The sequence below is a fragment of the Bubalus kerabau genome, chromosome 4 (genome assembly GCF_029407905.1).
Source record: "Bubalus kerabau isolate K-KA32 ecotype Philippines breed swamp buffalo chromosome 4, PCC_UOA_SB_1v2, whole genome shotgun sequence".
Lineage (NCBI taxonomy): Eukaryota > Metazoa > Chordata > Mammalia > Artiodactyla > Bovidae > Bubalus > Bubalus kerabau.
The window spans coordinates 36,465,914-36,490,229 of NC_073627.1; the positions used below are offsets into that span (position 1 = coordinate 36,465,914).

Below are 24,316 nucleotides of genomic sequence, written 5' to 3' on the forward strand. Positions count from 1 at the left end.
GAACTGAAAAAGGAAGAGAGGTAAACAAGGCACTCCTGAGAGACATTGTCCCCAGATATGGAATGCCTCTGACCATAGGGTTGGACAATGAACCAACATTTGTAGCCAAGACAGTACAACAGGTGGCAAGGGCTTTGAAGACCTAGTGGAAATTGCAGACTGTTTACCATCCCCAGAGTTCGGGGAAAGTAGAGCGCATGAACTGAACCCTCAAACAAGCCCTAGCTAAACTATGTCAGATGAGCTTACCTTGGGTAGATATGTTAGCCTTGGCCCTCTTGAGGGTGAGATGCTCAACCCAGGCAGGGCTAGGACTCTCACCACTTGAAATCCTGTATGGACTATGGTCCCTGCCAGTTAGCTTAAGGGGAGATGCCAGAGAACTGAGGGACTACATAAGCAGTTGCAAGGGTTAGGACATACCATCTCTCAAATATGTAAGTAGGTAATATAGAATTTTACACATATCCTTATGCATAACAGTACATCTCCACCAACCAGGGGACCAAGTATGGGTAAAGGACTGGAGAAAAGAGCCTTTAAAACCCATGTGGAGAGGGCCCTATTCTGTAATCTTAAGCACCCCTACTGCTCTCAAGGTGGCAGGAATATATGTTTGGATCCATCACTCCAGACTCAAACCTGCAGGCCCAACCGATAGCCGAGGGAAGTGAGAAGCAGCCCTCAATCCAGAGGAACCCCTGCACCTGACCTTGCGAAGAAGGAAACAATGACCCCAAAGCCCTGCTCTGGCCACACTGGAAACTGGTCAGTCAAAGTTATGGCTGAAGCTTGAGGAACTGGTAGGACTGGCAAACAACAGATGTACTGGTTATTAATTAGACTGGGATTCCTCCTACTTATTAGAAATAGGACTCTACTCTGTGTCTCCCATTAAGTGGACTATCATTCAGAAACTTTCCTTCTGCTTTGCTTACCTCTTCATAGCTCTTATTTTTTGGAGTCTCCTCCTACTGTGATCAGCTTAAATATGAAAACAGCGTATTTTTGCCTTATAGTTCTGTTAATTTGTAAAATCCCCGCCTCATCTGAGAGTGAGGATGACTGTTGTGAATGTATGGAATCTACCATGAGGAGAAACGGGTCCAATGATTCACTTACTATACATACCAACCAGCCACATGTTATAGTTCAGCCTCTCCATGCACTAGGGAAGGGAAACATTACTGTAAGGGAATAATTAAAGCCTGCAGTGTGAAAGGCCAAACGTGCTATGGATCCCAAGACAGATGGCCTGCTGGACTCGACAGACTCATTCTGGGATGTCAGATGGGGGCAGGAAACAGAACCAGGCTAGGAAGGAAGGAGTTAAAGATATAGTTAAACGGAAAGGCCTTAACAGACATAGCTAAAAATATCAGAAAGACTGCCCATGTCCCGGTTCAGACCTAGAAGGGATGGGACATAAACGGCCTCTTTGGAGGATGGTTCTCTTGGCTAGGAGGAATCAAGACAATTATTGGGGTAGTCATGGTCATGCTCGCTGGATGCGTGCTTATTCCTTGTCTCATGCCCCTCCTAGTCAGCACTGTAAAAAGTTTCATAGAGACAGGTGTTGAAACAAAGATGACCACTCAATTACTACATATAAGCAGTGAGCAGATGATGATATTCTCTGAGGCTGCAGATGCACCCTGAGTATCAAGAGGGAGGAATGAAGAGGAGAAAAAAAATAAACTAAAATAGTTGCTTAAATTTATTGCTATGTTCATTGCTCACCGCTTCTGCTTTGGTAAACTGGCCTGCTTATTGCTGCTCACCACCTCTGCTTCTGTGAACCGGCTTGCTTATTGTGTCAGCCAAACTGCTTAGGCGGGAAAGTCACTAGAACCCATAAGCCCGCGCCATATAAAAGATACCCAGAACAAAGCCCACGTGCTCAGCCTCTGGAGGCGACTCCGACTCCGCTGTGCCTGCACCAGTGCGGAATAAACCCGGCTGTTCCGCATCTCCTCTTTCCTTCGCCACGGTTTCTCTAACAGGGCCACTGGGCCTCATTCTTCACTCTTGAGGCTTGTCTTGTCACAACCCACTGGACAGGCAGCTCATTTACACCCATCGTCTCCTTCCTGAGGGGCCACTCCTGCTGGAAAGAGCACGGTGGGTAGGTGGGAGATGCTGGGCCGGTTTAGAGGACCTAAACATAGACCAGGTGTGGAAAGGGCTGTGGATAATTCCATACCATGTCTTACATCTAGCCATTTAACAAATATAGGTATAGACTCGACACACCTAATACATTTTGGGTCTAGAGGTCGGACAGGAGCTGTTATGCCACACCCATGAGCCTAATCCTTACGTAAAGTAGTATCAAGTCCCTGGGTACCGCCGGTGCCGCCCTTGCCCACTTACTCTCCTTCCCGCTAAAGAAAAGCCAAAAAAAAAAAAAAAAAAACAAAAAACAAAATAAAATGCGTAAGTCTTGTCCTTTAGCCCGGTGCCTGGGATCAGAGGTTGAGGCCTCTTCCGGCTGCCAGGATAGCTACTCAACTCTGGGTCAGAGGTAGGTTTCCGCCAGTCTGCAGCCACCACATGAAGCGGCCCCACCGGGCAGCCTCGTGCCCTCCTCCGGGGTTCCCAAGCTTGCCCCACCTCAGTCAGGCCTCACCTGCCAAGGAACCCTGGTATGAACCTCAGTTGCGAGGAGGGGGTTGCTATCACGGTTCCCAGACCTCCTTTTGGATATCCACTCGCAAGGCAGAGGGTTGAGGATCAATTCCCACCACTCCCAGGGTCCCAGCTATTCACACTGCCTCCGACCTGCACTTGCCCCTTCTGATTTCCAACCCCCCTGCCCCTTTCAAATGCTCAAGGCTGCTCAACCCGCACTGGGACGTGGGGGCAGGCTGGGACCTGGGGCTGCGTGGCGTGCGGACAGGTTGAGGGCTTTCACCGAGGAGGAGGATGTGTTTGGGGCTGAAGGGCGCCTTAAGGGCCAGGCGGTGGGGGCAGGAGGACGGCGAGGACGACGGGGAGGGCTGGGGTCAGACCCGGTGGGCTCGTGGTGGGTGCAGGGAGCCCAGCCCCCAGGCTCAGGGTTCGCACGCAGCGAGGGAGACTGGGGCCCTGTGGCGCCGGACCCGCCACCTGGCAGGCCGCGATCCCCGCCCTCGGCGCCCCGCCCCCGCGGCCCGGCTACCCACTAGTGGCCCGCCGCGCCCCGCCCCCGCCCGCAGTGCCCGGATGTGGGTGACGTGCGGCCGCCATCTTCCCGTCCCGGGCAGCCAGCGCCAGTCGGAGCCAGCTCGAGCCGCCGCCGCCGCCGCCGCCGCCATCACTGCCGCTGCCAAGTCCTCCGCCCGCTGCCCCCGCCATGTGAGTCGGCGCCCGCACCTGCACCGGGTGGCCGGCACTGGCCGCCGCCCTTAGGCCCGGGCCTGGGGAGGGCCCGGGGTTCGACTCGCGTCCCCCACGCGCCCCGCGTCCCGAGACCAGGCCGGCGCCTGTGACTGCGCGCGGGCATCAGGAGAGCCCCGCGTCCCGGGTTGGCGGCACGGAGGCCTATCGCGGGAGGGAGCGGACTCCCCGTCTGGCCACTCCGCCTCTGTCATCGCTGCTGGGTCCACCTCGGACCGTGTCCGTGAGGTCGCCCTCATTTGACAGGCGGGGAAACTGAGGCCCGAGGGGGAGGGGGCCTTCTTCAAGGTCACGCAGCAGCTCGCCTGCGGGGCCGGACGTAGGCCAGGGCTCGCATCGAGTGGCTTTCTTCCCGGCAAGAAGGGAGGGAGGGACGGATGAAGGGACAAGCGAATGGGCGGAGCCCTGGCTGCGGGGCCAAGGGCTGCAGGCCTTGGTTCTTAATCCGCCCCTGCCCCTCAGGTCGGCTACCGCTGCCACCGCCCCCCCTGCTGCCCCGGCTGGGGAGGGAGGCCCTCCTGCGCCCCCTCCAAACCTCACTAGTAACAGGAGACTGCAGCAGACCCAGGCCCAGGTGGATGAGGTGAGTAGGGGTGGTGGTGTCAGAAACAGTGGGAAGGATCCTGAGGGTTGACAAACCGGTACGGGGGTCCATCTTGGGTTGGGGGGTGATGGCAGTTCATGTTTGGGTACGAAAATATACCATGGTCCGTCCTTGTCAGCATGCAAGTACGGGAGGGCCTGTGGGGATGTTGGTCTGGCTAACCTGGGGTGTTTTCACCCTGGGTGGATGCTCTGGTGAACGGCAGGCTGCTTGAGGCTCGGTAAATAGAGGGTGGTGCTGTGACATCTGAGCGGTCTGGCTACCACATGCACCTGCTGTGTGCTGCTTGCATTTCTCTGGTGTGCTAGGCATGTTCTGTGTATGTCCTTGGCATGTTAGCCAGGCCACATGGGGGTGCCTGTTCCCTGTGTGAGCTCATGGTGGGTGGAGGAGTGCCCTTTGAGATGGGCCTTGGCACACACCCCCCTGCCTTGTGGGCCTTCCCCCAGGTGGTGGACATCATGAGGGTGAACGTAGACAAGGTCTTGGAGCGGGACCAGAAGCTGTCGGAGCTGGACGACCGTGCTGACGCCCTCCAGGCGGGGGCCTCCCAGTTTGAAACTAGTGCAGCCAAGCTCAAGCGCAAATACTGGTGGAAAAACCTCAAGGTAAGGGTGGAGGCAGGCGGGAGGATAGGGAGGAGGGGGGTGAATGGAGTATCCTGGTCTGTCTCACTGAGCCTCCCTCTCATCCCCAGATGATGATCATCCTGGGAGTGATTTGCGCCATCATCCTCATTATCATCATCGGTGAGTAGGGTGGGAGTGGCTAGGGCCCTTTCATGGAGAGGGTTCCCCTGCGGTTTCTGGGTTTTGAAGGTCATTAACCTAGATTTTAGTATTCAGCAAAAAGCATATATGGTTGCCAATAGCAGTTCTGGTTCATCTAGAGCCCCAAACCTTGAAGTTGTTTAGCTTGCACTTTACCTGATTCTGGGCAATTTCTGTTAAGATTTTCAAAAACAGGAAAGCTGGTGGATCCCCAAGGCTCCCTTGAGGCCCTGTTAGGCCTAAGAGCATAATAGACTGGGAACCTGGAATTGGGGAGTGGGAGAGCAGCAGAGACCGAGGGGCTTGAGAAACAGCTGGGAAGCAAACCACCCCATTGTTTGAGAGCTGTGCTCTCAGAGGATTAGGGGTCTGTGGCCCCAAGGCCATACCATGAAGTTGAGAAGACCTTGGAACCGATCTGTATAGCCTCCTTGCTTTACAGATGAAGAACCTGAGGCCAAGAGGGGAAGGGATGTCACCTAGCTGGGAGGTGGGGAAGGTGGGAGCAGGGCTGGGCTGACACACTGCTTTCTCTCTTTCTCTTCCTCCCTTCTCCGTCTTCTTCCTTCTCTTTCCCTCTCCGCAGTTTACTTCAGCTCTTAAACCCCTGAGGAGCCTGCCCTGCCCAGAGAAGGGCCTCTCCCCCCAACCCCCAGCCGCTCCTCCACCTCTCAGCCATATCTTCCAGCCCCACCTCCCCCGGATCTGTGTGTGTGTGTCGTGTGTGTGCCCCCTTGTAAATAGCCAGCTGTTATTTATACATATATAATATTATATATATTTGGTCTGTTTGTAGTTTTATTACTAGAAGATTTTTTCCAGTTGTCCTTAACACCCCTTCCTGAGGTTCCCATCACCTCCTTTTCCTCTTTCCCTCCTTCCCTTTCCCTCTCTTCCTGACCAACCCCAAGTCCCCTTCATTTGCATCTGCTATGCAATAGTCCCTCTTCCTCTCCTTCCCTTGGATTTAGCTGATCCTTCCTCCCACCCTGGCCTTCCCCATACCTCCACCCCCACCCCCCATACAAAAAAGACAAAAAGCAACTGTCCAGGCTTCCCAAGGTGCATTTTCTTTGCATCATTGGGAGGCTCTGAGACTGGTCCCTCTTGGTCCTAAGAATCCCATGGTCTTCTGGGAGCTTCCAGCATGTTAATTAGCATCCATTTGCCTACTGACATCCCTTTTGGTTTCCTTTCCCTCATCACTTTTCTGTTCAGTCTTTCAACCTGTGTTTCTTTTTTACTGAGGATTTAGTCCCTATTGGTCCTTGTATCACACTTTCATTTGCATGACATTACTTGCAGGTGGTGGGGAGCCTGGGCTTTTGGGGAGCCAGGCTGTTCTGGCCCCCAGAATCACCCCCTCCAGCCCCTCTAGTCCAGTTTGCATCCCCATCCCAGTTTTCCAAACCTCTTGTCCCTCCTTTCCCTCCCCCCAGCTGGTGTGTAAGTGTATTGGAGTTCAGTGTGTTATGATGGACCAATAATTCTGCCACTTGGAGTCTCTCCCCACATTCCTGCTCCCCAGTTTTCATGTGGGGCGCTCGGTTGACATTCCCACGGGGTCTCCCTCCCTCCTGTCTGCCTGATCTGCCTCCTCCTCCTCCCACCAGGAGAGTTGGGGGTTGGCCACAATCCGATCTGTTTTGGGAGAGGTGGCTACAGTGTGTGAAGGGGTCATCACTGCCTTGGGGAGGATGGGGCAGTGCATCATCCCCCCAAATCCTGCCTGAAATCTCTGGCCCCACCCCTGCTGGGGGGTGAATTGAAAACCCTCCCTCATATGGGGGGTGTTACCCCATCACTGCCCAGCTCCTCTGACTGCCCCCTTGAATTTAGGGCGGGGGTACTAGTCACTGCCAATATGCATATGGGACTTGCTGGAAGATGGGGATTCTTGCCCCTCTCCAGGGCGGTCAAGCCCAGAGAGAGCTGTCTCCCCCTTAGGTGAAGTGATAAAGGAATGGTCTAATGTCTTTTTAAATGGCACAATTTTAGGGGTCTGAGGGTGAATTCCCTTAACCTGCCACTGGAGAGGACCCCCAAACTCTTTCTTCTCCCCACACTTGAGGTTTTTGTGTGGAGGGGGAGCAGGGAGATCTAAGCTGTGGTGTGAAAGGGTAGGGAGAGATGCTGGGGGTGGGGGTGCTGTGTTCTAGACCCCCCATATTATCCCAGTATCCCCTGCCCCCCTTCCCTCACCCCATGCCCCCAATTCTGTGGCGCATCCAGATTGTGAAAATGTACAATAAATGTGTAATGAGTAACCAGATGATGTTCTAAGATCTTTTCTTAACCAGTGGGAAGCATATTGGATCTGCAGGTATAACCGGAACGTTGAGAGGATACATCTGGAAGAGACAGCTTTGCCAAGGGGCCTGACCTTGGGCAGGGCAGGGCAAAGGCAAAGTATGATCCTCAAAGTGGCCACGAGGGGGCACAAGGAGTTGGTAATAGAAAATGTTCATGATCCCAGTGTCAGCATGGTGAACCCTGACACTGGAAACCTGGAAGCATGGCTCCCCAGCTTTCCCTGCTTTCCCTTCCCTGAGGGCATACTCCACTGTTTACTGGATCCCTTTCTACTCCTTGATTAACTCTCGGATGGTTTCATTCTCTCCTGTGGTCATTTATTCCTAGGCCTGAAGTAGATGGGCAGCCATGAAATTTCTCTCCCTCATTCTGACTAGCACAGTGCCAGCATCCAGAAGGAGTTCATAAATACTTACTGAACAAAACCTCTCAGGGCGACCCAGCCAAGTGTGGTGTGGAGCTGACTAGATGGCCTGCCATCCCTGCACTCTTGGGGCTAGATGGCCTGCTACTCCTGTGCTCTGTTGTGGGACTGGTGACCCTGGACACTATACTGAACTCCTTAACTTCCAGCTCCATAACACATGATGTGGCACCCTAGCATCCCTGCCCACAGGCACTTTAATAGTACGTGGAGAGTGCTGGGTAAGTTCTGGAGGGCCCACTTTTCTGGGCTGCAGCATGAGGATTCAACAGCACAGGAAACTTAGTGTTTCCCAGACTTCTGGGCTCCTAAGAACTACCAGGAACGCTTTTTTAAAATAGATTTTCAAGCTCCTTCCCCAGAGATCGATTCAGCAGTTGTAAAGGAGCCAGATAATTCTTACAATTAGGTATACAGTCATAATGTTCACTTGTCGAGGGCTTACTATTTTTGAGACAGTGCTCAGGGCCTATTCGCGCTTCATCTACTGAGTAATTTACAGGTGTAGGATTACTGCAGGCCTTAGGACCCACTTTATCAGGGACCTGATACGAGGGTACCAAATCTTGACCCCATTAGAAACTAGTGTGTTAATCCGGACCGATTATGTAACCTCTCTGTCTCATTTATGAGGCAGCAGGAAGTTAAGTCAGCTACCTTCTCCCGAGTTTGTAAGCAGTGCACCTCCTGGCCTACAAAAAATAACCTGGAAGGTGGCTATCGTTGTCATCATTATGACAGGGTACTGAGACCTGAAGACGGCTTCACCCTAACGCTCCCACCTTTCAGCTTCAAGGAACTTCAGAAATCCAGGTCCGAAGTCCCAGCGCGGGGGCGCTCTTGTCATGCACCTGACGGCTCACAAAGTGCCCCTACCAAAGCCACGACCGGTCACATCTGCGCAGGCGCAGACTCGACAGTCTTTAGGAAGACTCGTCAAGGAAAATCCCCACCTTCTAGGTAAACAAGTTGCCGCGTGAGATCGCCCGCACGTGTCCTCTACAGCTCCGAGACACCTCAGCCTATGAGAAAATTTTAAGGGCTGGACTGGCGTTTGCGTCACCGATCCTAGGCAGGTCGGGGGGGTGGGGGTAGGCAATGCTGCCACAGCCAATAAGGACTTCGGAGGTGGGTGGAGGCGTGGCTTTCGATCAGACTTCCAATTAACGTGCTAGGGAGGCCCCTCCAGCACGTGGATCTGTCACTGCTGGTTGGCGAACTGACCAATGAGAAGATGATGGAGGCGGGCGGCACCAATGGTGGCAGTGCGGAGCCTGGGTGGCCGCACGCGGCGCGGGGCATGGGTCGGCGCTCTTAGGCCAATAAGCTCCAGGGGCGTGGCGTCCCGGTCGGCGGGCGGGCCTGGAGAAGCGAAAAACCCTTGATCCTAGTTGGGAAGAAATTGGATGGCGTGCACGCCGAGCGGTGAGTGCTCCGGCGTGGCGGGTGAGGAGCGGCCGTCGGTATGGATTTTTCCACGGTGATGTGTTCTGTAAGGAGGGGTGTTAGTGCAGTGTAGTGAAACGTGCGTGCTAAGTAACTTCAGTAGGGTCCGACTCTGCGACCCACTGGACTGCAGCCCACCAGGCTCCTCTGTCCGTGAGATTCTCCGGGGATCTTCCAAATGGCGTGATCACCGCGGTGTGAGCTCTGATGGTTGTGGGGGAATAGGGACTGCGAACTCAACTCTAGAGAGGTGGGAGCGGGAGTCCCTTACATCAGATCCCTCAATGCCCTAAGGACCCTGGACCCCTGATTGCCCCGGGGAGGGTCTTGGAAGTTAGCGAACTGGGGGAGCTGAGAACCCTGCTCCCAGGGAGTTATGGTACAGGACCCCTGAGAGCCGGGGCCGGGGGGGTGGGGGGCGTTCCAGGGCGTGACTGCTGTTTGAGTAGGCACCTTAAGCACTTGAAATAGGCAGGGGTTCTGAGGCTGGAGAGAGGCCCTGGTAGGGCAGGTGGGAGGGTACCAAACGGTTGCTGCAGGTGGGGTGATGTGTGTGACCCTGAGCTAATCAAATCTCGACTCTAGGTGTCTTTCTTATGTGTAAAAGGGAGGGGTTGGGCTTCAGAGCCATTCTTGGGAGTAAACGTGAGGTAGCAACTGTCAGATCCTGAGAGGGAGAATGGGCTTGTGCAGATTGGCTGTACATAATGTCTTCCTGAGTTCTTGGAGTGAGGAGGCACCTGCAGGGTGTATCTGTCTGTACAAGCAGCCAGGCCTGTGGTTAAGTGACCTGTTGTAAGGTGGAAGACTGAGGAAGTGGGGTTCCTACGAAATCATGGGGGGCCGGTGGCTGCTAGGGTGTTCTCAAGGACTTTGTGAGCATGTGAAAACTGGGACTGTGATGATTTGAAGTGTGTGGAGAGTGCCAACTGAATGTCCTAAGGGAGAAGAGAGAGTGGATGGAGTCTGTGTTTCAGGCACCAAACTTAGAATTGGCTGGGTATTTGAGAGGCCCAGGTTCCCAGAGTTGGTAACACCTCAACAGGTTCCTGAAGGGTAAGAGGCCAGAATTACGAACCATTATGACAGCTCAGATTTAAATCCATTTATTAAGAGCCTGAGAACATATTATGAAGCAATTTAGGCAAGTTTAGTAATTTCTGAGGCTTAGCTGGTCCTTGTGGAATGGGGATAGTGATGCCCATCTCACAGGATTGTTCTGAAGATTAAAGAAGATAACGTATGGAAAGTGCTCAGTGCAATGCCTGGGTCGTGTCTTAATTTTTTTTTTTTTTAGGTTAAAAAAATGGCTATGGAGTGACAAAATAACAGTGACAGAGTGTAAGATTTATGTGAATGCTGTGGTTGGGAACTATTCTCACATTCTTAAGGTTGTTTTTTTTTTTTTTTCAAGTTGTGGTGACGTCCTCCCCATTTCCCTCTTCCTGGTTCTTCTGGTCTTGAGGTGCCAGGCTTGCTTATTCCTCCCTTTTATTCCTCTCCCAAGATCCAGGCTCCAGCCTGGGCTACTTGCTCTTTTCCCGTTCGATTTCCTCATCCTAGACCCATTCTTCTCCCTATCCCTCCTCCCTCTTTCTGCTGCCATAGTAACAAGAGATTCAGGCTCTGAAGGGGGCCTCAGGGAAGAGCAAAGTTCTCTTGCAGAACCTGGGCCTCCAACTTCCCCGCCCTGGCTTTGGGACTGGGCCAGCAGATGTGTACAGTCTGGGAGAGGGGGAAAGCCAATGCCAGGAGCTGTAGGAGCAAGCCAGGGGGAGGGCGGATGCGAGCCTCGAGCGGAGAGCCAAGCTTGGGGGCGAGGGAGGGGGGAACCCTTCCTCCTAATCCTCTCTCCAGGAATCCCTGGCTTGGGGACAGGACGGCTGTCGTGGGGCTGGGGGAGGCGCCCAGGCGGGTGCATGTCCTGGGATACTTGCCAAAAGTACACGATGTTCCCAAGTGCACTGGCCGCCGCCCTCTCGGGCTGGCCGTCTCCCAAACCACTGCCTCTCCAGCCTCCCTGCCCCACATTCCCCGGCTGCCTCGCCCCGCCCCCTTCCTCCGCCTTGACGTCACCGCCGCCTCCCGCCCCCTCTCCTCCATTGACGGCAGCAGGGCCTGGTTACTGTGGGGACTGTGAGGCAGGATTCTGGTTAGGGCCTTGAGAGCAGGTGGGGGCTGCTGGAGCGCGACCTTTTTGTCTACGAAAAAGAAAAATATGGAGGTGGAGGTGGACAGCAAGGACCGCCTGTGTTGGGGCAGATCACTCTAGAGCCCTGAGGAGTGCCGGAGAAGAGGAAAAGCGGTTTCCAGAGAGGAGGTGTCTGAAAAGGAGACAAGGGACTGGACCACAGTATATGAGTTGGGGGGCCATTTTCAGAGAGAATACTGAGAATTCAGCTTCCGGAATTCTCTATTTCCTGTGACTTCTTGCTTTGTTTTTTTTCTGGGTTATTCTGTAACCTTCCTGCGTCTAGCTTTTCCACAGACCCTTGCTCTGCCACCGCCCCCCCCCCCCATGGGGAACACCACTGTTAAGGACAGCTTAGGCCACGTGACAATGAGGGGTGTGCACCCACAGCTGATTACGTCAGCATCAACCTCTTCACTTGCCACCCACGTTTCCAGGGAGCCCTACAGGAACTACAGCTCAGTCTTGATTGGAGGGCGTCTGTGTAACTGCAGCTCTTTGCGGCTCAAATTGGCACTTTATTCCCCCAAATTAGGATTCAGGGTTCTGCTCCTTGCCTCTTAAAAATAAATCATAATTTCCAGCCCCTTCTCTATTGCTGATGTCCCTCCTCCTCCCCTAGCTATATTTACAACAAAGTCACCATGTTTATTATCACCCTACTGTGTATTAGGCTCTCTTCTAGGGGCTGGGAAATACAGTTAAGGAGATAGATGATGAGGTGCTTGGCTTTGTCTTCTCCTAGTGGTGGGGACTTGAAGGTCTTACTACCCCACATTTTCTGTGTATAAGGTCTCTTCTCTCAGCCACTCCCTTTGTTGCCCTGTAGCCCTGGCTTCCTGGCCCTCACTTAGGGGCCAGCCCTAACTGTGGGTGGCTGCATCCTCAGGAGAAAAGCACTAGTCACCACGTAGGTTGCTCAGAGTGGCATGGAAGCACCTGCCATTGTTTCCCTTCACAGCCTCTGTTGGGTTCTATCTGCCGCTTCCATTGTTTGGCATCCATCATCCCACTCCACTCCCTCCTCAAATTGCCCTCCTCCTAGCTGTCCACAGGATTTGAAGTGTCAGAGGAAGGGATTGGATATGGCTTTATGATGACGACAAGGCTGGGGAGGAGAACCTAGGAAAGGCCAAGCTGGGTTTCTGTCTGTCCCTCTCCTCCCAAGGACCAGTCATCTCATCCAGCTTGGCCCACCTCCTAAGGTCTGCATTCTTTCTGCCCACGCTCTGGCGAGGCCAGGGTGTCCTGTTGTGCAGGGCAGGTCGGTTCAGGGAGTAGACCCCTCTTAAATACCTACTGTGGCCCAGGTATTTTCCCCGAATAGGGGCAGCTTACCTCCCCTCCCCTCCCTTCCATTATTTACTGTGCAAGGCGTCCTGCGCCCATTGGCTGGGTTGTGGTGTCTGGGGCCCTTCAGTCCAGTGCCAGCACCCAGATCCACGTGCGCCCGTGTGTGTGACACAGCCCTGACCTCAGTGGGGGCCAGTAGCCAATCAGGCGCCGGGAAGAGATCCCCAGCCAATTGGGGGTGGGGCCTGCGGCTCCACCGGCAGGAGGCCAATGAGGGGCAGTGCCTGGCGTTATGCAACCCGCCTCCTGGCCCCGCTGAGCTTCCACTCCGCTGCGGGTTGCAACGGCGGCAGGCAGGCGGCCGGAGGGCGCTCGCGCGGCCAGGTAAGCATCTCCGCGGCCACCACAGTGGCCAGTCTTCGGCCTCCAACCGGATTGCCGCCACTTGCAGCCTGATGGGCCGCATTTGGCCCGGGCGCTTAGACGGCACACCAGTAATCCGCCTTGCTTGCGGTTGTCCACTCCCTCTCTGTCCCCGGGGACGTAGGTATTCCTCGAACCGTGTACTGAGCGTCCGCACTCCTGCTTGCCTACCTTACTTCAAGCTTTCTCCCGGCTCCCAGTCATCCCGGCCTCACACCCTTCCCTCCCCAGGCATTCCCCTACTGCCTTTGTCACTCGGGGGTCCCCGGTTTTGCCCCAGCACCGGGACCTCTTCGGGCTTTACGCTCTCCCTGCGCTCCCTCCTCCAATCCCTGGCCTCGCGCCGGCCGTGATGTCAGCCCGGTTCAAGCTGGAACATCCCGTTCCCGGTGCTAGTTCCTGCTGTTGGCCACAGCCTTCCCTTTTCTCCTGAAGCTCAGAAAATGCTCTGGGGTTGGGGGTGTGGTTGGAGAAGGGAAGAACTACCTACCTGCTAGCTATTGTGTGTCCCTTGGTCAGAGCTGAGTATGTCTGCCTCGGATGGGTGTGTATGTTGAGGGGGGTGGGGTGGTGAGTGTACAGAAAAGTAGGGGAGTGAGGAGAGAGGATTCTTGGGTTCCTAACAATGGCAGGTGCCGGCTTCGGTCCTGTGGGTCGGGAGAGGGTGCAGGGGCCGGAGTAGGGAAGGCTGTGTTATCTCGACCAGCATAACTGGGATCCTGGCGAATGCCCGGCCGAGGCTTTTGCGCCGAGGGCGGCGGTGATTATATTTTGCCCTGGGGAGCAAGGCCAGCCTCTGAAACTCCGATGGCCGCCCCTCTTCCTGTAGCCACCAAGGCCTCCGGGAACCTGAGATGTATTAGAGGTGGGCGACCCCTGGTTGCGTCTGCCAGTATGGGAGGGTGGCGTTCCCCCTGCTTCCGCCGAGAAAGGGGGGAGGGGTCGCCCCTGCCGCCCTCTTGTGGGCCCTCCAGCAACCGCTGAGCTCAGCCGCTGACGTCGGTTTCCCTGGCGACCGCGACGGCGGCGGAAGCGCGTGGTGGGGCCGCGCACGTCCGCGCGCATGTGCGGCGGAGGTGGCGCCGCCCCCGGGTAAAATTAGCCCGGAGGCCTAAATATAGGAGGCGGCAGGCTCAACCCCTGCTCTGAGGCCTTGATGTCCCAGGCCGGGGTGGGGGGGCACTGATGGGAATTTGGGGATGGGAGGTATCCAGGCTGTGGCTCACAGCTGTAGTCCTAGTCGACTGCTCAGGTTCTATCTAACCCAGGCCACACTGACAGGGGATGTTGGGGGGAAACCCACCTGCAGCCCCGGCTAAGGGGACAGGAACAGAACTTGCCCAGGCTGCCTATTGGAAGCCTGGGTCCCAGGAGTATGGGAGCCTGCAAGGGAGGGTCCGAGTGAAGCCGACAGGTGTTGTGAAGTTACAACCCAGGTTTTTCTCCTTGGTCTCTTCAGGTGCTGACTGTGGTCAAACTTTTGAGCCCTCTGAGGCTTGGGTCTCCCATCTCCCTCCTCTAGCCCCTTGAGCGTCTGTGGTGGCCTCTCCACCTTCCCCGTTCTCCTGCCCTCCCCATGGCCCAGACATGAGCAGGAGCGGCCCCCTAGAAGGGGCTGAAGGGGGAGGGGACCCCAGGCCAGGGGAACCCTTTTGTCCTGGAGGGGGTCCATCCCCTGGGCCTCCAGAGCACCGACCTTGTCCTGGCCCCAGCTTGGCTGATGACACGGATGCCAACAGCAATGGCTCTAGCGGCAATGAGTCCAATGGACCCGAGTCCAGGGGTGCATCTCAGCGGAGTTCGCACAGCTCCTCCTCCGGCAATGGCAAGGACTCAGCCCTGCTGGAGACCACTGAGAGCAGCAAGAGGTGTGTCTGGATGGGTGTTGCAGGTTCTGGGGGTGGTCTCTGGAGCCGTCTGAGCAGGGAGACAGGCCCCAGCTGCTGGCCTGCTCATCGTGTGCCTGTTGCTTCTCCTGTAGCACGAATTCTCAGAGCCCATCCCCACCCAGCAGTTCCATTGCCTACAGCCTCCTGAGTGCCAGCTCTGAGCCAGACAACCCTTCTACCAGTGGCTGCAGGTTTGTGGGGGGAGGCAGGGAGGACGGGGGCAAGGGGACTGAAGGCCAGGCTCTGGGGCTAATGCCTGTACCCCCTCCCTCCTTGTGGGCCCTGCAGCAGTGAACAGTCAGCTCGGGCAAGGACTCAGAAAGAACTCATGACGGCACTGCGAGAGCTCAAGCTTCGGCTGCCCCCGGAGCGCAGGGGCAAGGGCCGCTCCGGGACTCTGGCCACACTGCAGTACGCGCTGGCCTGTGTCAAGCAGGTGCAAGGTGAGTGGTGCTCCTGGGAGGATAATGGTCAGGTTCTGGGTGACCGTGGGGAGCTGTCTCCTCGGTAAATGCACTGCTGCCCACACCCCATAGGGATTCCCTTCTAGCTTAATCGTTAAAGTATCTGCTTGCAATGCAGGAGACCTGGGTTCCATCCCTGGGTTGGGAAGATCCCCTGGAGCAGGGAATGGCAACCCACTCCAGTATTCTTGCCTGGGAAGTCCCATGGACAGAGGATCCTGGTGGGCTGCAGTCCATGGGGTTGCAAAGAGTCGGACATGACTGAGGGACTAAACCACTACCCACCCCTGCAGCCAACCAGGAGTTCTACCAGCAATGGAGCCTGGAGGAGGGCGAACCGTGTGCCATGGACATGTCCACCTATACTCTGGAGGAGCTGGAGCACGTCACGTCTGAGTACACACTCCGCAACCAGGTCAGTGCGCCCCCCGCCCCCGACATGCCCTCAGCCCCGCTCCCACAGCTCTTGAACCTGTGCTCATCCTTACTCTCTCGCCTAGGACACCTTCTCCGTGGCTGTCTCCTTCCTGACAGGCCGCATCGTCTACATTTCCGAGCAGGCGGGTGTCCTGCTGCGCTGCAAGCGGGATGTGTTCCGGGGCACCCGCTTCTCAGAGCTTTTGGCACCCCAGGACGTGGGCGTCTTCTACGGTTCCACCACCCCATCCCGCCTGCCCACCTGGGGCCCAGGGACCTCCACAGGTGAGGTCCCTAAGTGCTCGGGGGAAGATGAGCAGTCCCCGGAAGCAACTGCTGTGAGGGGCCAGGGGACCCAGGCTTTTCCTCGCTGGGATTTTCTCAGCCCAGGGAGGGGATGTGGAGCCGTACTCACTGCCCTCCTGGTCTGTCTCAGGTTCAGGCCTCAAGGACTTCACCCAGGAGAAGTCTGTCTTCTGTCGTATCAGGTTGGTGGGGGACGTGGGAGCAGACCCCTTCCACCTCCCATTCCCCCACCCTTCTTTGCTAGGTCAGCTATGACCTTGAGCTGGAGGGTGGGTGGCTCTTCACTGATCATCTCTAATGCCCCTTTCTCTTCCTTGCTAGAGGGGGTCCTGACCGGGATCCAGGGCCTCGGTACCAGCCATTCCGCCTAACCCCATATGTGACCAAGATCCGGGTCTCTGACGGGGCCCCTGCCCAGCCATGCTGCCTGCTCATTGCAGAGCGCATTCACTCTGGTTATGAAGGTGGGCAGCCCCAGGCCTGACCTGGTTGGGGTAGGAGGAAGGGTGCCTCCTCTAGGCTGGGGGTGAGGCAGAACAGGAGTCTGGGAGACAACTTTGAAACAGGATGAGGGTTTGAACACCCCTTTAGAGGTCGAGCTGGGTAAGAGCTCCAAGCTAGGAGAAGGCAAAGAAAAGTGCCTTGGTTTTCAGTTTTGTTATTGGCATGGGGCACAGAGATAGTCCAGACCATTTCTGGAGGCCAGGGGGCTTGGGGGAGAGCTGTGGAGGGAACCATCTGCCAGCCAGCCTAGGCCTGACGCAGCACATGGAGGGCCCGGGAGCGGGAGAATTCTGCCTGAGATCCAATGGCCTCGCCCCCTGTGCCTCAGCTCCCCGGATCCCCCCGGACAAGAGGATCTTCACCACACGGCACACTCCCAGCTGCCTCTTCCAGGACGTGGATGAGAGGTGAGGTCAGGATCTGGGGGAAAAGGAGGTGGCCAGGGCCGAGGCTCTGGCCCCTCTGACGCCCCTTCTCCTCTTAGGGCCGCCCCGCTGCTGGGCTACCTCCCCCAGGACCTCCTGGGGGCCCCAGTGCTCCTCTTCCTGCATCCGGAGGACCGACCCCTCATGCTGGCCATTCACAAGAAGAGTGAGTTTCTCTCTTCCTGATCGCGCTTCCAGCTGTCTCCAGGGCTTCCTTGGGGCTGCTCCTGTGGTTGTGTCTCTCGGGGTTGGGGGGATTCCACCTCACTCAGCCCTCCCTCCCACTGACCTGCACCTTGTTTCCCATGGCCTTCAGTCCTGCAGCTGGCCGGCCAGCCCTTTGACCACTCCCCTATTCGCTTCTGTGCCCGTAACGGGGAGTACGTCACCATGGACACCAGCTGGGCTGGTTTCGTGCACCCCTGGAGCCGCAAGGTGGCCTTTGTGTTGGGCCGCCACAAAGTACGCACGTAAGTGGGCATGTAAGTGGATCATGCCCTGGAGGGCGGGCCAGCGTGGAGGGGCCAGGGCTCAACTCCCTTCCCACACCCCACAGGGCGCCCCTAAATGAAGATGTATTCACTCCCCCGGTCCCCAGCCCCGCTCTGTCCCTGGACTCTGACATCCAAGAGCTCTCGGAGCAGATCCACCGGCTGCTGTTACAGGTAAGGGTTGATGGGAGGGGGCTTGGGAGACAAGGAAGGGGGCAGAGCGGGCCTCAGACCATGTAACCCATAGTCTCTCTCCCTGCCTCAGCCTGTGCACAGCCCCAGCCCCACGGGCCTCTGTGGAGTAGGCCCCGTGCCTTCCTCTGGCCCTCTCCTCAGCCCTGGCTCCTCCAGTGACAGCAATGGGGGTGATGCCGAGGGACCTGGGCCTCCTGCCCCGGTGAGTGGCCCTTGAGTCCCCTGTCCTGTCCCCTTGTCCTCAAGAGTCAGCACTGCCAAGCCCAGGGGAGCGTCGTCCACCTCCTTTCCTTTCTTGTTCTGCTCGCGTCATAATCTTCCCACTGGGGCCTTTCTCTTGTACTACGCTCTGGGCTCCCGAGGCTGGCCAGGCCCCCCAGTGCTGCCCACTCCCCGCCCTGTCCCACAGGTGACCTTCCAGCAGATCTGTAAGGATGTGCACCTGGTGAAGCATCAGGGGCAGCAGCTTTTTATTGAGTCCCGGGCCCGGCCTCTGCCCCGGCCCCGTGTCCCTGGTGAGTTGGCGAGGGTGTGGGTGGGGAGCGAGGCCTGGGGGGTCCCTGGACCTTCAGCCCAACCCAGAGGAGTTTCTCTCTTCTTGGTTCAGCTACTGGCACATTCAAGGCCAAGACCCTTCCCTGCCCATCCCCAGACCTGGAGGCGTCCCCGGCTCCAATCCAGGCCCCAGTGGCCTTGGCCGCTGAGGAGGCTGAGCGGAAAGAAGCCTCCAGTTGCTCCTACCAGCAGATCAACTGCCTGGACAGCATCCTCAGGTCAGGCCATCCGGGCACCTTTGAAGGCCTTGGGCCGCAGCCCCGCCCCACCCAGACCTGCCCTCATGTCCTCTGGTGCCTCCTCAGGTACCTGGAGAGCTGTAACCTCCCCGGCACGGCAAAGCGCAAATGTGCCTCCTCCTCTTCCTGCACTGCCTCTTCGGCCTCCGACGACGACAAGCAGCGGGCAGGCCCAGTCTCTGTGGGCACCAAGAAAGGTGAAGACTCGGGCCTGCCCTGCTCCCGCGGCCCTGTCCTCTGGCCCTGTGCCTCTACATGTCTTTGGGGCCCCCACCTCAACTCTGTCCTGTCCCCCTGCCAGCCTCCCCTGTGCCATCCATCTCCTCTGCACTGGGCTTTCCTTTCCCAGCCACCCGGGGGGCGGGGTAGTAACTGGCACCATCTCTCTGCACAGATCCATCAGCAGTGCTGCCTGGGGAGGGGGCCACCCCTCTGAAGGAGCCGGTGGTGGGAGGAGGAGCCCTGAGCCCGCTCGCCCTGGCCAATAAGGCGGAGAGCGTGGTGTCCATCACCAGTCAGTGTAGCTTCAGCTCCACCATCGTCCATGTGGGAGACAAGAAGCCCCCGGAGTCGGGTATGGGTGTGGCTGGGAGACGCAGAACCAGGGCTCCATCTGGTCCCTCAGCCAGAGCTCCCTCCTTCCTTGCCTTTTCCTGCCCTCTGGCCCCAAATGGAGAGAAGGAGCCTCCGTCTTAGCGTTTCTCACTCTGTTCACCCGCCAGCCTTCGCCACCTTGTCTGTCCCCCACCTTGCTTCCTGTGTTCTTACTGTCAATTCACACACAAAATTTGGGGTGCAGGGTTCAACCTAAGGTGCTCCCCACAGAGGGGCTGAAGGCAACACTGTTGTAAAACCCTTGAAGGGTCTTTGGGCATTGACCTGGAAAATGTGTGAGGAAAGAGTCAGGGTGGGCTTCCCCTCCGAGGAGGGTCATGGGGGTGTCATCCTTGGGTAAGGCCCCTGGAGGGGACCGAGTGTTCTTTTTTATTACCCTGAGACACCTTTGCATGGAGCTGCCCAGAACCGGTCCTTTGGGGGAGGTGGCCAGGATTTTCAGGGGAGGCCTAGGCTTGGCCACAGGGTAGAGGCTGGGGGTTTGGCTAAGCTGTTGGACGTGGAGGGGTTGGTGCAGGTGTGCTAATTGTGAGGTGCTCCTGACCGTTCCCTCATCTCATCCTCAGACATCATCATGATGGAGGACCTGCCCAGCCTGCCTCCCGGTCCAGCTCCCAGCCCAGCCCCCAGTCCTACAGTAGCCCCTGACCCAGCCCCAGACGCCTACCGCCCAGTGGGCCTGACCAAGGCTGTGCTGTCCCTGCACACACAGAAGGAGGAGCAGGCCTTCCTCAGCCGCTTCCGTGACTTCAGCAGGCTGCGTGGACTGGACAGCTCCTCCACAGCCCCATCGGCCCCTGGCGAGCGAGGTAGCCACCTGGGATGCCCCTGAGCCTGCCCGTGGCCCGGTCGAGGACCAGAATGTCAGGGGAGGGAGTTCTTGAGGGAGAGGCTTCTGCTCCAGGGACCCAGGCTGTTGCCGCCTCCACCACCAGGGCCCTGCCCAGGGACAGGCCCCTCGCCAGCCCCTCCCCACCAGGGCAGGGGTCTGGGCTGCTGCCCAAGAAGGGCAGCCTGGGGAGCTGTACTCAGAGGCAGGCCGAGGCGCTCTGCTTCAGGTAAGCCGCTCCAGGCCCAGTGTAGGGGCAGGAAGTGTGCCCACTCAGGACTCTGTTGTTTGCTGATTGGGAGGTCTATGTAGACTGGCTAGGAGGACTGGGGCAACTTCAGGGGGCAGAGGATCAGCGCTTCGGGGCAGCTGGCTGCCCTCCAGGTGCCTGCTGGAGGCTCCCTGAAGGCAGACGTAGGATTCAGGACTGGGCTTTCCTGCCCACCTCTTTGCTCCGTTGTGAGCTAGGCAGAGCACGGCCCGACTGGCAGGAGGATCACCCAGGCTGGCAGTGCCTGCTGGAGTTTGGCAGAGGGGTCAGAGCCACCTGCTCACTCATGCATGGGCCTACCCTGCCGCCTCCTCTCTGCCAGCATGCCTGTCTTCTGCTCACCCCCAGCACAACCCTTCATGTAACCTCTCCTTTCCCTGGCTCCTTTGTCCATAAATCCTCCCCTGTCGCTGTGATTCTTCCCTGAAGGCTCCCCGCCTCCCCGGGTCCCCTCTGTTATGTGTGGGCCAGGGAGCCAGAGATCCTTTACCTACCCTCTCCCTGGTCAGAGTGGCAGGGCAGTGGGGGCTGCAGGGGCCTAACCCCCAGGCTGAGGGCCTTGCTAACCCTCGTTTCTCCCTTCAGGCTGCCACCACAGCCTTGCCATCCCCGGCCGCCGCCACCACTGCCGATCCAAAGCCAAGCGCTCACGTCACCACCAGACAGCTCGGGCTGAAGCCCCCGGCTACGTCTCCCAGCCCTCGCCTGTGCCACCCTCTGCCCCCTGGCCCCCGCCACCAGCCACTCCTCCCTTCCCAGCTGTGGTTCAGCCATACCCTCTCCCCGTGTTCCCCCCGAGAGGTGGCCCTCAGCCTCTCCCTCCTGCTCCCACATCTGTGCCTCCTGCAGCTTTCCCTGCCCCCCTGGTGACCCCCATGGTGGCCTTGGTGCTCCCTAACTATCTGTTCCCTACCCCATCCACCTACCCCTACGGGGCACCCCAGATGCCTGCCGAGGGGCCTCCTACCCCTGCCTCCCGCTCCCCGTCTCCGTCCCTGCCCTCGCTGCCCCCCAGCCCTCCCCACCGCCCCGACTCTCCGCTCTTCAACTCAAGATGCAGCTCCCCACTCCAGCTAAACCTGCTGCAGCTTGAGGAGGCCCCTCGCGGTGAGGGGGGTGCAGCGGCAGGGGGCTCTGGGAGCAGTGCTGGGCACCCCCCTCCCAGCGAGGAGATGGCAGAACCAGAGGCCAGACTGGTGAGCTCTGACCCGGTTCCCCCCGCCCCCATCCTCTTAAGGCCCCCCCATGGCTCTCTCCCCCACCCCACCACCTGGTCCTCCCCTCTCACGCTTCTTCCTGCCCTCCTGGTTGTCCCCAGAGGATGGGGTCATGGGGTGGGAGACCCCAGCTGAGTTTCTGAACAAGGCAGAAATCAGCTGCCTCATCTGTGATGTGGGGACAGTCCTGTCTGTCTGACAGGTGGCGAGGACATCCCCATAAACTTCTGAGAGTGCGTCTGCCACTTGGAAGGGGTCCAGCGTCACGTCCCTCCTCTTCGCCAGTTCTCCTCTCACTCAGCCTGAGCCCATTGTCGTGGAGTGGGAAGAGACCACTTGGGCTGGGTGTGCCCCCATCCAGTGGCAGCAGTAGAAGGGAAGCCTAGGTGTTGATTCCTTAATCCCTCCCTGTCCCCCTCGCCTCCCCTCCCCCAGGCGGAGGTAACTGAGTCCTCCAACCAGGATGCTCTCTCGGGCTCCAGTGACCTGCTGGAGTTGCTGCTACAAGAGGACTCACGATCAGGCACGGGCTCTGCTGCCTCAGGCTCCTTGGGCTCCGGCTTGGGCTCTGGTTCAGGCTCCCATGAAGGGGGCAGCACTTCCGCCAGCATCACGCGTGAGTGCCCGCCCCCCCCAGATACTTTCCAGGGTAGGTCAGTGTCTGGGGAGTTGGGAAGCCAGGCTGCACCTTGGCTGAGTGGCTTGGGTCCATGCCCTGCTTTCTAAGGCCAGTGGGCTGGACCTGCAACCTTGAGTGAGGCCTGGTGGAGCACCCGCTGGCCTGACTTTTGGCTGCCTGCCTCTCACTCTACAGGCAGCAGTCAGAGCAGCCACACGAGCAAGTACTTTGGCAGCATCGATTCTTCAGAGGCTGAGGCTGGGGCTGCCCAGGCCAAGGCTGAGCCTGCGGACCAGGTCATTAAGTATGTGCTCCAGGATCCCATCTGGCTGCTCATGGCCAATGCTGACCAGCGTGTCATGATGACTTACCAGGTGCCCTCCAGGTGAGGACTCTGGGAGCACTCCTTGCCTCCCTTTCAGAGGAGTGGGGAGGCTGCCCCCCTCACTCCCTAGCTAACTTGGATTTTTCTTTCTGGGCCTGGCTCTGCCCTGGGGCATTCCTGTTCTGTCTCCTGCCCCTTGGAGCCCCAGCAATAGTCAGGCTGAGAGCAGCTTTCTTGGCCTTGGGAAGGCCTGAACTCTCAGAACACGTTTCTGGGGAGAAGCATGAGGCACCTAGTGGGGAGCTGCAATAGAAGAAAAGTGCCAGCCTCCTTGTGGGCCCTGGCCCCAGCTCCCATTCTCTACTTCCTGAACCTCTTCCTGGAGCAGGGACATGGCCTCTGTGCTGAAGCAGGACAGGGAGCGGCTCCGGGCCATGCAGAAGCAGCAGCCTCGGTTCTCGGAGGACCAGCGGAGGGAACTGGGTGCTGTGCACTCCTGGGTCCGGAAAGGTCAACTGCCTCGGGCCCTTGATGTGATGGTGAGAGGAGAAGTCCGGGCCAGGAGGGTGAAGAAGGAATTGAGCTCAAGTTGAAAGGACAGAGGCTAAGGGCTGATCCCTTCACTGTTCCTTGGATCATTAATTCTGAAGGATGTTAATTCCACTGAGCTTGCTTCTGGGTTATTTAGTGTTAAACCATGTGAATTTTGTGGACCTTTTCTGGGCCAGTCCTGTACTGATGTACATTGTGGCTGTCCCGCAGTGGGGTCCGGAGACAGGATGCGATGCATTTTCCAATATTGTTGACCCCATGTGCATCCACTTGAATTAGTATTTCCTAGGCATACAGTTTGGAAAGTACTCTGGGGCTTGGGGACAAGGGGAGCTGGGTTGGCAGGTCAGTAGTGAGAATCTGTCTGACTCACCCATACCCTTCCTTCCTCCAAGGCCTGTGTGGACTGCGGTAGCAGCACCCAAGAGCCTGGCCATCCTGATGACCCTCTCTTCTCAGAAGTGGATGGACTGGGGCTGGAGCCCATGGAGGAGGGCGGAGGCGAGGGTGGTGGCGGTGGTGGTGAGGGTGAGGGCAGCGATGAGGCCCAGGCCCAAGCTGGGGCCAGGGTCTCGAGCTCTCAGGACCTGGCCATGGAAGAGGAGGAGCAAGGTGGGAGCTCACCCAGTCCAGCCTTACCTACCACAGAAAATGGCACCAGCTAGACTCCATTTTGGGCCACCTCCAGGTGTGCATGAGAAGCTTCCTTCTCTCATGCCGCAACTCTCAGAACTCAGATGTGGCTGGACCAACCAATAAGAGAACTGCCCCGGCTTCTCCTGCTGTAGGGGGGCAGGGCCCCTGTCACCAGCCCAGGACCCAGGGGCTGCCTCTGGCCTCTTTGGGAACAGAGGGTGTCATTCTTCAGCCCAGCCCAGCCCAGAGAAGCCTCCCATCACATCCCCAGTGAGGAGTCGTTCCTTTTCCTGGACAAGATTGCTGACAAGCTGCTGAAGTGGTCTCTCCAAGTCCCAGCTGAGCCGGAGTTCCTGTCCCTGGGGATTGGGGCTGCATTTATTTATTGGGGGAGTCAGCCCTCTCCCCCACCTCCTCCCCAGATGAAGGCAGGAGGAGGGTGTGAGGCCCAAGGAGGACCCTGCGGTCCAAGCCCCTAGCTGCTCCAGGGTGGGGGAGGTTGGTGGACCATGGAGTCCCTGGTGCTGCCCCTCAGGTGGGACCCAGGTGTTCTCAGCTGTACCCTCTACCGATGGCATTTGTGTTTTTGATATCGTGTCTGTTATTTTTAATACAAAAAGGAAAAAAATACCAGGTCTTTGTGGAATAAAGTTTGAGGGTTGGGTTGCACCCCCGAGGGGGAGAGGGGGGAGGCTCTTTCCCTCCCCTTCCTGGAACGTAATAGAATGAGTTATTCCCTCCCCTGAGGACCCATATCCCTCTTCTCCCCACACCCTTTCCCAATGAGAAGGCAGGTCTAGGTGGCTAAGATACGGAATTCCACAGTCATTCATAGTCGAGTTGGGAAGCGGTGTGGGAGAAGGGAAGCTGGTGCAGTGTTAACACTCTGGCTCAGAACTTGGAAAGGAAAGAAATCGATGGCAAC

The 24,316-nt window shown here is 57.6% G+C and overlaps 2 protein-coding genes and 1 long non-coding RNA gene across 11 annotated transcripts; 2 read left to right on the top strand and 1 right to left on the bottom strand.

The window, feature by feature from the left end:
• Nucleotides 1-1,699: 1,699 nt before the first annotated feature.
• LOC129649313 (uncharacterized) lies at nt 1,700-8,462 on the bottom strand. The gene is made up of 2 exons (XR_008713085.1): nt 8,272-8,462; nt 1,700-2,104 (listed from the first exon to the last, which is right to left on the bottom strand). It is a non-coding gene; the product is annotated as an uncharacterized LOC129649313 (long non-coding RNA).
• Nucleotides 3,195-5,493, top strand: VAMP2 (vesicle associated membrane protein 2). The gene is made up of 5 exons (XM_055576613.1): nt 3,195-3,336; nt 3,841-3,961; nt 4,432-4,590; nt 4,680-4,731; nt 5,339-5,493. Coding segments are annotated over exons 1-5 (351 nt in total). The 5' UTR covers nt 3,195-3,334; the 3' UTR covers nt 5,356-5,493.
• Nucleotides 8,463-8,759: 297 nt separating the features above from the next.
• PER1 (period circadian regulator 1) lies at nt 8,760-24,305 on the top strand. 9 transcript variants are annotated; one of them, XM_055576605.1, is made up of 23 exons: nt 8,760-8,914; nt 14,302-14,710; nt 14,824-14,922; nt 15,020-15,174; nt 15,489-15,610; nt 15,696-15,897; nt 16,049-16,100; nt 16,240-16,382; nt 16,751-16,829; nt 16,907-17,013; nt 17,164-17,317; nt 17,404-17,512; nt 17,604-17,735; nt 17,943-18,048; nt 18,141-18,306; nt 18,394-18,524; nt 18,722-18,901; nt 19,509-19,751; nt 20,628-21,238; nt 21,695-21,875; nt 22,074-22,263; nt 22,589-22,742; nt 23,151-24,305. In XM_055576605.1, the coding sequence occupies exons 2-23, from the start codon at nt 14,430-14,432 to the stop codon at nt 23,418-23,420; spliced, it is 3,867 nt and encodes a 1,288-aa protein (XP_055432580.1). In that variant the 5' UTR covers nt 8,760-8,914; nt 14,302-14,429; the 3' UTR covers nt 23,421-24,305. The 9 variants fall into 9 exon arrangements, with proteins under 9 accessions (XP_055432580.1, XP_055432581.1, XP_055432582.1 ...); XM_055576606.1 differs by having other exon boundaries at nt 8,910-8,981; XM_055576607.1 differs by having other exon boundaries at nt 8,914-8,952.
• The last annotated feature ends 11 nt before the right edge of the window (nt 24,306-24,316 follow it).